This window comes from Orbilia oligospora, assembly GCF_000225545.1.
Source record: "Orbilia oligospora ATCC 24927 unplaced genomic scaffold scaffold00215, whole genome shotgun sequence".
Lineage (NCBI taxonomy): Eukaryota > Fungi > Ascomycota > Orbiliomycetes > Orbiliales > Orbiliaceae > Orbilia > Orbilia oligospora.
This window is the reverse complement of record NW_011645772.1, coordinates 2,754,255-2,764,511: the sequence shown is the minus strand read 5'-3', so window position 1 is coordinate 2,764,511 and position 10,257 is coordinate 2,754,255. Positions and strand designations below refer to the sequence as shown.

Here is a 10,257-nt window from a genome sequence, read left to right as displayed (position 1 = left end):
AATGTTTTTTCCTTTTTACCTCGATTTCTCCTTCTTCCTCCCGACATCTGGGAGGAGCTACGAAAATGATGAGAGTTCGTCCACTTATCAAGGATCCGGAAAGAGAGATACCAAAAGCTATCACTATCACAGAGCCCTTCACTCATTTCTTATGCATAATACCCTCTTACAGGGTAACCACGAGTCTGTGCCATTAGCTGTGGGGGCTAAGACAGCGGGGAAAGCAGACGAGTTCCGACCAGCTCACCAAAAGCGCCAACACCACACCGACAACACACTCCTGGTTACCCCTCTTTCCCTCTTCCTCCTCTCCTGTCCTCAGGCAGGTCCGGGTTGGCCGCCTGGTCTCAGTTCCCCTTCACTCTTCAATATTCCTCCTTCTGGCCCTCGCTTACACCCGCTCTATCTTTCAAAGATATGTGTCACAGAGTGCCCATTGCATTTCTTCAAGGCCAGGAGACCTAAAAATCCGAATCCTTACCTGACCTGCCTAGCCACTCACGTCTATCATATGATCAGTAATACTCACATTCTCTAACGTTAAACCCATCTAAACCCTCCTTCCCTCCTGTGCATTCCGAATGAAACCCGAAGTGAGGGGGGCGAGAGACATAGGGCAAAGATGAAAGACAAGAAAAACAGAAGACAAAACGTATGTAAGAGAGTGGAAGGGAGGAATTCGTTACATCCGTCGCGCATATCGTTATCAAAAACCCGCCTCTCTCCGTCCCTGCATATCGTTGATAAAAAAAATAAAAAAAAAGATATACTTATACATAGTACATATACATAACATGTATCAAGGCGATGCTGATGATGGTAGGAGATGAACCGTGCACCTGCTTGATGCAGTTTGATTACTTCTTGTTTTGAAGTACCATACTGACGTAGGTATCTTACACTCTTTCCCCCGAACAATACTGGGCATTCAAAACTCCCCCTTGCCCTAGGAAAACCGGTAGTTATTATCATTGTTACCTTACCTCGTTCCGGTAAATAAATTAAGATATGCACAAGTATGTCCGCAATTGCGAAGATGGGTGGCTCCGACTTGTGCTTTGTATAATTCAGTAATATATTGCAGTCATCTTACGAACTTTAAAACGAACCCAGCCCAGTTTATGAACATCATGTACATACACACATATTCCCCAAGATCTAATTGCGAAATATTGGATGAGATGGATTATTAGGGCTTGATTAGGCGCAGAGGAAACGAAAAAACAAATCAAAAAAGAATTAAAAGATTATGGTGGTCATCTAAATATAATAATCACGAAAGAAAAACCCATGCACATAATCCCGTGCGGTAACACAGAGCATAAAACTGCATCCAAAAACACACCTGTTTTATATCTTTCCCGGTTCCCCATCTTATAATCTTATATAAAAGAAAAAAATGTCTAATAATGAATCCTAATCCTAGTTATGTCGGAGGCAACAGCCAGTCGGGAAAAGTTGACGAAGAGGGGGGGTAGTTCTCATGTGAAAAAGGAAAATAATAAGCCATTCAAAGTAAACAGATAATTTATCCGATTGCTTGAGGCACTCGCGGCGCAGAAATAAAGAGAAGAGAGAGAATACGAGGCCGATGAAGAGAAAGGGAGGGAAGGGAAGGGAAGGGAGGGGCGGACCGGATAAACCCATGCCATGCGCTGTCAACCATTCAGAGGAGTGTTTGCGGCGAAACTTCGAGAGGGGTCATGAGTAGCGAAGTCACCCTCAAAGTACGAATGGTAAATCGCCAAAAGGTGGTGTATAGAAGCCTTCATTTATAATCGAATACGAATTCGAGAGAAGGAAAGGGAAAAAAAAAGAGAGGACATACATTCGTGCCACAAATAAAATTCTGAAATCCGTATTTTCCAATTCATCCAGATCGAATCATACTTGTATCATGATAAATGTGAAGCTCGCCAAGTGGGCATTGTTCATGTACATATGTGGGACAGCAAACAATAGAGAAGCGCCCCGCTTCTGGGATCATCATCGTCACCACCGCACCGCTTCTACGACCATCTCCCGCCGCATACTGACAGCTTGAAGCAAAAACAGGTTGACTAACACCTAAGGAAGCTTCTGTGCCAGGCTAAGCAGTTTTCAGCTCAACTCTCCAATTCACTTGCATAGAAGCCAACGGGGGGCGCTCCCTTCCATCATCCTCCCGATTTACCCGCATAGAAACCCAGCTCACAGATCTGAACCCTCCCCCCTCCAAATACGTACATACATACATACATACATCACTTTGGTAACCAGTAGGCTACGTAGCCTCCTAGCAGTGGAGCAATGCAGAGCGCCCTAAAGCGTCCATATCTTTGAAAACCAATTGGCCAGCTCTCACCCATTGGTTGAATGGAGCATACGACCACGAATCTGACTGGATGCCTTACTCACTTTCCCAAAGTTGTTGTTTCTTAATACGTTATCATGCAGTATGGGGGGTCGCTGCGGCCGCGGCGGTCATGGAAGGCTGTAACGGTACCGGTATATGGAAAATGGGGAAGTGGGAAATGGGTTCCATGCATAAGGATCATACATGCATTGCATATGTTTTATAGCACCGAAATGCTTAGCGCCATCGCAAAGGTGATGTACATTACATCGGAAACAAGAAACAAACAATTAATCTTCTTGTAGACATTGTATGTATCCATAAGGCTGTGAATTGGTGCGACCAGGATTGTTGGGACTGCTTTGTTGTCTGACCAGTGGAAAATATTCGATATGTGTATAGGTATTTGGATGATGTTGAGATAGAGATATCGAAGGTATGCTATGTGGAGTCAAGTACTTTATATATGGACATCGAAATGGTGGTTGGAGGTTACATGCATACATTATACATTCCGACGAATGGCTGGGTTCGGAATATTTCGCAAGATGGCCATAGAAGATGACGGCGCAAGTCGGAAAAAAAGGCCACAGTAAAACTTGGCCAGTCTAGTTCAGGTATTAGCCGATGAAAACTCACATGTTCTAAGTCACATTTTCTATGGAAATAGTCTACGGATTTTGCAAGTTTTTTGTTTGAAGGGGTTTTTTAAAGAATGTATTTTTTGTAGCTTATTAAAATCATAACTATAGAGGGTTCCCTAAAGGGGGTATCACAAGAAGAAGAAAATGAAATGATGAAAAGAAGAACTCCAGAATGATATGGGGGTATACAGGCAGGCTATGACAGGTTAAAAGAAAACAGAAAGGAAAAATAAATGTTAATAGTTTTTACATGAAATTTGTGTATGTGTGTGTGTGTGTATGGAAACGAATCCCGTCTTCTATGAAACGCCTTTGAAAAATGTGATGCATCCCTAGAAACGGTAACAAAGAAAGTTGTAGTAATACATGATATTAAGAATTATATCAAGGAAGAAAGAGCAGGGGAAAAAAAAAAAGAGAAACTCCGGGTAAGCAGTTGCAGCGGGGGGTATTATGCGTGGGGTCCAGCCTTTGTGTTCGATCCTTTCCAGGGAAAAAAATGGAAGGTGGTATCAAAGAAAGAAGATTCGTTATGATGCTGAAGTGAAAAATAATAGATGTATGCTCGAAGGTTGAAGAAAATGATGGAATGAAAACCCGCTAAATGTCGCAAGACTGTGAGGCACCACCACGCGTAATACTGTACAGTTGTTCTTGGGAAAGGCAAATATTCGTAGCACTCGTCAAGGTAGCGAATGTGGGTAAAGTTTGGGGTTGAGGCGAAATTGATGCGACCGATAGGGATCTTTTGCTTTGTGGCAATGAGGGATTTAGAAGAGTTTGTAATCGCATCTGTTTGGTTTGTTATTAGTATCATGTTATCTAGGGTTTAGATCTAAGACTTTTCTGACTCACCAATTCGGTTGCTCTGATTAAACATTAAGATTTATTTGATTGTTTATTTGTGTTCGAATCGAACGTTTTTCTTGCATCTGCCGGAGGCAATGCGTTCCCTTCGGAGCTCGTTGGCAATGATGCTCTTAGAGTCACATCTCTTTGGAGGCTTCCTCTGAGTCTCAGGTGTCGAGCTAAGGGAAACGGCGCAAGAGTTGTCGGAAGAATCATCTTCATCGTCATCTTCGAACTCCAATTCCAAGTAGTTTGACGGTCGCTGGTTGGATCGTACACGCTGCATGCCAACGCTGTGACCAGCCAAATCGAGATCCGAGAAGAACCCGCTGTCTTCGGAGTGAGCAGACAGGTCTGGAGAGTTGAGAGTCGGTCTGTCGGGCCAAGATGGGAAGGCGCAGGCATGACGTTCACAAGAGTAGTTTGGAGAAGCTGGGAAGTGAAGGAGTTCGGCCAGCTGTTGAGACTTTGTGCTCGAGTTCGAGCGAACTATAGAGATCGGGACGGACATTGTGGATATGTGTTTTGATAGAAAGAAGCTATGACTGATTGTCGGACCAGTATGGGAATGTTTTTATTATGAAGATTGAAGTAGAAGATAATAAGTTGCGGATGAGTGTTGATATATAGAAGGGTGGAAGCTTGAAGAACCCTTTGGATTATATGTGTATGTGTATGTGTATGTATGTGTGGATATACTAAAGCCAGATGGGAATGACGTGGGGGAGTCGTGATCTTTATATAAGAATGAACGATCAGGACGAACCGGTAGAGGGAAGAAGTAGGTGTTATATCCTGGAGACCGGATAGAGGAAGAAGGAAAAAGAAACTGTGTAATAAGATCAGGGAGAAGAAGTAAAGAAGATGGGATGAAAAGTCCAGTATATTGTACTTGTCTGCCTGTGCACAGAATGACAATACAACAAGTCGACTTGCCCTTATTTTTCCTTGCCTTGTGAAAAAGGGCCGGGTTTGAGTCAAAAGCAAAAAGCCTGACCAGGTTGCGGAAAAAGTAAAAAAAAGCAGCGTCAGGACAAGGCCTGTTTCTGGGTGGGGCGTAGTAACACCGGCCAACAGGCTGGACGGAGAGGGTGGGTTGCCAAGAGGGAGCAGGTAGGTAGCAGCCGGAGGGTTTCTGACTGAGAGCTGTCTGAGTCTTGAGCGCTTTGGGGGGGCGCACGATAATGGATGTAACGGGGGTCACAGCTCATGTACCCCGAATGTACACCGAAACCAAATCTCACACCGGGTGGCTCAGAGGAGCGGATTGGAAGGATTGGGGGCCAGGCGGCTATCCGGTCGAGTCTTGGGGGTCGACTCGAGGAGGAAACAGGTGCCGATTCGTGGGCACCCTGTGAATATTTTTCGAATGAATCCCACACACACACACACAAGGCTCCTGGCAAAGGGTTCAGGTTGGGAGTGTTCGAGGTGGGAGGATTTCAGATCATGCAATGCAGCCTTGCCTTGCTTCTGATTCCAGTCGTAGTTGTGATTCTGATACTGAATCTCTCTCCTCTCTCTCTCTCTCTCTTTTTTTTTTTTGATCCTTCTGAGGCCTTTTTTATTTTTTAGTTTTGATTTCGAAGCTTCGGTTTGAGTCCGTTTGCTAGGCAAGAGCGTTTGACTGAATCTCGCCTGTCTCTTGTAGAACAAGAAGGATATCGATGCTCGAATTTGCGATGATATCCCAGAAAACGGTAGTTGAATCGAAGGCAGGTTCCTTCGTCATGCTACTCGGATGGATAAGGTCTCTTTCGGAGAGTTTATCTGGTGAAAGATATGCCTGTATGTACGATCCTTGATAGGACGATGCTGCTTTCACCGCCTGTGATGGGTTTTTCTCGCGAGGGACTTTCCCAATTCTGAAGCTGGTTTGAAAAATGCAAGGGACGGGGATTCCACGAGGGTTCTATATTGCTCGCCCGTGGTAGAATCGATGGCGATAACCTTTTTTTCGTTCTTTCCTTTTCCTTTTGGAGGTTTACCTTTTGACTGATATCGGGAAGCTGGGAGTAATTGGGGGTAATGATGAAGCTGGTGCTGGTGCTGATGATGTTATTTGCTATTTCCAAGAGGCCACGGGATGCATGTATTATTGTCAGAAGGCTGGATGTGGTGCAGTAATTGGATCGAGGCCACGGGAGGATTCAGAAAGGCAGATGCCGAATCGGCGTATAGAAACAGCGTATTCGTATCGCGCTTAGAATATTATGATATTGTTCGGCTACGAATCAGCGGGGTGAATTCATGAATTAATTGCGATGTTACGTTACGTATACGTATTCCTTCGATCGAATCTCGGATTGGAATTATAATATCCAGAAGGTGTATACTTGTTGTGGAGAATGTGATATGGAATGCCCGTCGCTATGTTCCGTCGACCAGATGTCAGGTTTCTGATCATGATCAATCATATATTATACACACATACACACATACATACTTACATACATACAAGACAAGGTATTTGGTATTCACGAGGCCGTTTTGACCTCGATCCAGCTGCTACTGTACTGGAACTTCCCCGCCTTCAACCTCGGGCATATTCTCCATCTACCCGCCATTAGGACGTCGCTGATTTCTCCACTCCCCAGTCCCGATAGAGGGGACATGGGTCATCTCCATCTCTCAAAATGGATAATCCACGGCCGGCCGGCAAAAAAAACGTCTCTCTCTTCATTCGCTTTCGTGGATTTTCTTTTTTAGCCATCTCCGAATCTTTTTCGGGTCTTCTCCTCATCGATGGCAAGAAAGGAAAAATCCTGCTATGATTCCCCACAATCTGCCAGGGCCAAAACAGTACTCCGTATGGGGATCGGGAAGGCACAGATGATGAGTGACTTTTGCCAAATGATCAAGTAACGGGCGATGCAGTGTGGTCAAGTTTCAAATCTCAAATTCACAACGGTCAAATACAAATACAAAGAAAGAAAGGAAAGAAGGGAAAAAATATTATACCGATACTGACAGTACCGAAAGAGACGGCTGGAGAATCCCTTCCGGCGGGTAACTGTCGAATTGCATGTATCGTACCTACGCACATGAGAGGGGGCCTCTCAGGCAATTTGGATTCCCGTGTCAAAATCCAATGGAAATCTGAATCCGACCCTCCATCATCAGCACGCTGACATCAATCCGATCCAATTCAATTCCGAGGTCTCGACTCTCGGCCCAAGAAGGAACAGGAACAAGAACAGGAACTGGAACTGGAACTGGAGGGGAGGCGAAGGAATGCCAGGGCAGATGACAACATCGTTTCAACAGCTCCAACAAGTTCGTAACCCGGATTCCAGTCGTCCCCTTCAGGGATCGCAGCAATCAAAGCAAATATCAATTAAACCCAGATTCAGATTCAGTCTCATGGATTCGAATCCTGAACGGTCTAGACATCGAATGGCAACACATTTGGTTCGAAAATACAGAATATGTACTTGGTTCTAGATTCTTTCTGGTTCCCAAAGAAAGAAAAGAAAAAAAGTCTGCCCCTGAGCCGATGTCCCTTCATATCACATTTACGCACATTTACCTAAGAGAACGCCCCGATCTGTGAATTTCTACATCGATCTTGCATTGATGCTGAAGACAAGACCACCTTGCTTCGTGATTCTATTAGTTCCCAGGTTCCCCGTTGCCTTAGCTCGGATTCCTTCAGCTGACGGTTCCCCGACCAATACTCTCCTGCTATTACTCATCCAAAACAGCTCCTCTCCTTCAACCGAAATTATTTCGTCTTGGCATATCACACCTCGTCGGAGCTGGGCTTTCGGCTCAGGATATGGGTTCCCCGGCTAAACGAATTTCAAGTTTTGAATTTGCTTCTCGAAGGAAATCCCAATTCCACCATGTGGTTTTCCACCTGCCTTGCCGGAGTTTGTCCGTCCGTCTAAATATCACAGGTTTTTTTTTTTGCTTTGCTTTGTTCTGGCTAAAGGCCTTTCGGAAAGTGCAGTGTCTCTGAGAAGTAAAATAATTTTTCCGGGCCTAGTCATCCGGAGGAAACACATGAAAGTCCCCGGGTCGAGGAGAAAGAGAGAAAAAACAGTCGCCCCCGGATCAGGGTTCAAACCACGCTTTCCCAGAGAAAGAAGCCTTGGTCCAGTCTGGCTTGTCCGAACACTTGGAACCGAAAGCCTCGTGATATCGAAATAAGGCATAACTACAGAACGCTCTGTGGGAAAAAAGTTTTTGTGTTTCAAGTTATGTGAGTTTGTGGAAGGACGGCTGTGTGAAACCGCCATAACCAAAGGCCTTTCCAGGGAAAAAGCCAAATAGCCACAAGCTACTAGTCTCAATACAAGCCCCCTAATTGGATATAATTGCCATTTTGGGAAATCTATGCAAAATAGAAGCTCGCTATATCGGGAAAAACCTGGGAGAAGTTCAGCTTCCAAGAATAATCCGTCGAACCCGACCACTTCGAGGTTACAGACCGCCTACGAATGGTCAAAATTTGTACGACAGAGCTAACATCCAACCAACCCGTTAGATTCCCTTTGGCACGACCCCCAAGCATTCGGCTATTGGATAGGGTAGCAGCTGCGGTAGCACAAACAAAAGCTACCTGTTCCAGGTACACAAAAATGTGCAAAGAGGCATTACTACATCCGATATCGTTCCAATAATATAGTTCCAAATATGTATATTTCCCAACAAACATAACATAATATAATATAATGATAACAGGAAAAAAAAGATAACAAGTTGGGTACTCGTTTATTGTTGGACCTGGCAGGAACAAGATTCAGGCGGTCGTTCCTTTCCAGAAACAGGAACAATTACAAGCAGCTTCATTTTTGGAACATATTGGATATCTGTTGGTTCCATTCGGAATAGTGGTTACACTAATTTCATTCCATACGAGTCAAGTAGCACAAATTATACAGACATGCCAATATCATTCAAGTGTCGATTGCCACAAAGCAGGTAGATATTCCGCTTGACTTGAAAGTAACGGTAAGTTTAGAATATTAATAATATTACGATCGAGGCTGGATAGTTTGAAACCATTTGTCTTCCCGCACAGATGCATGCCTTCTTGTTTGTTCGATCGTTATTTCATTCACTACATTAGCTAACAACATTTAATCCAGGCCGTCTACAACCTATGCCCGTCGGGCGGATATGTAAGGCTCCTCTTCTCTGCCCAGACAAGCCAACCCAGATAAATTCCTTTGACGATCCAGATGCCCCAAACAGGGATTTTGTTTTGTTTTTAGAAATCAATGTATGATGTATGTATGTATGGATGTATGCACATTACATCCACGTAATGATCATGATGTAGACACGGTCTTTCTTCGAGTATCCACGCTGTATCACGACTAACACCGTTGTCTCCTTTCACGGGAAAGCGTCCGCTGTATCCGACAGGAATGTGATGTGATTCGATCACTCACGGATACGAATTGGTATGTGAACGATGCTCCCCTCGCCTGCCTGCATATGCGGATGTCCGAGGTCGCTCTTCAAAACAAACAAGATTGTGATATACTCTGTACATATTTTAAATTTCAGCCGACAGTCAGAAAAGGAAAAAAAAAAAAACAATTTAAAAAAAATAATTAAAATAATAAAATAAAACTTGCCAGCGAGATAGGAATTTGCTTGGCAAATATCTAGTCTTATCGATATCGATATTTCAAGGGAGCACATGCTGTGCAATAATAATAGAACCAAAGTTTTCCCAATAGACCGGTTCATACATACAATTAACTGCTGAGAGCAAGCAGCTGAAAGGGGCCAAGAATAATAGTTACCCGGCTTCCGTTCCATCTGAGAGTGGTCATGATCTTCAATGCAATGGCTTGCCGTCCGTGTGTACATACGTACCGTGGTTTAATGCTTTCCTCGGCCCGGGGACGAACAACCAGGCATTATTTCCCGGGAAAAAGCCACCGAGGGAAAACCCCACAATACATTGACAGTACATTTCATCGCCATAGAAACTTCCCAAGAGAGACTTACGCTTAAAACCCTGCATAGCGTGCCACTGCCAATGAGGAGAGGAGGCGTTTAAACAGCTCCTAGTTTTCACGGAGGTACGTATGAAAAATTAGGTATGGAAAACCTAAATCGCAAAGCTGCAGAGAATCCGTTCTGCCTGTGTTGGTCTCGAGCAATAACATCAACTGCTTATACATACGCTTCTGCGCTAGACATTGATGTGTGTACCGAAAGGAGAATTAACAGCAGAATAAAATCGGCGAAAACGATCGAAAGTTTGACTAGTCGGTTTCGCCTTCTGATGCCCTATTTTCGGCTCCTCAGGGAGCTTATCGACACACACGCACTGCTTGTGGATTGAACTACACGATTATGCAGGGAACTAGTGTTTGTGATAACCACACACCTGAAACCGGCCGCATCGGGACTGGACATGTTAAGAGGGAACGGAAGCCATCTGCCATCTGGCTAGATTGGTGGATG

General features: G+C 44.3%; 1 protein-coding gene across 1 annotated transcript; it reads right to left on the bottom strand.

The window, feature by feature from the left end:
- Positions 1-3,877: 3,877 nt before the first annotated feature.
- On the bottom strand, positions 3,878-4,339 carry AOL_s00215g812 (uncharacterized protein; the record flags this gene model as incomplete). Its single annotated transcript, XM_011130014.1, has 1 exon — positions 3,878-4,339. One exon carries the CDS (start codon positions 4,337-4,339, stop codon positions 3,878-3,880), a length of 462 nt encoding a protein of 153 aa, XP_011128316.1.
- Between the last annotated feature and the right edge of the window lie 5,918 nt (positions 4,340-10,257).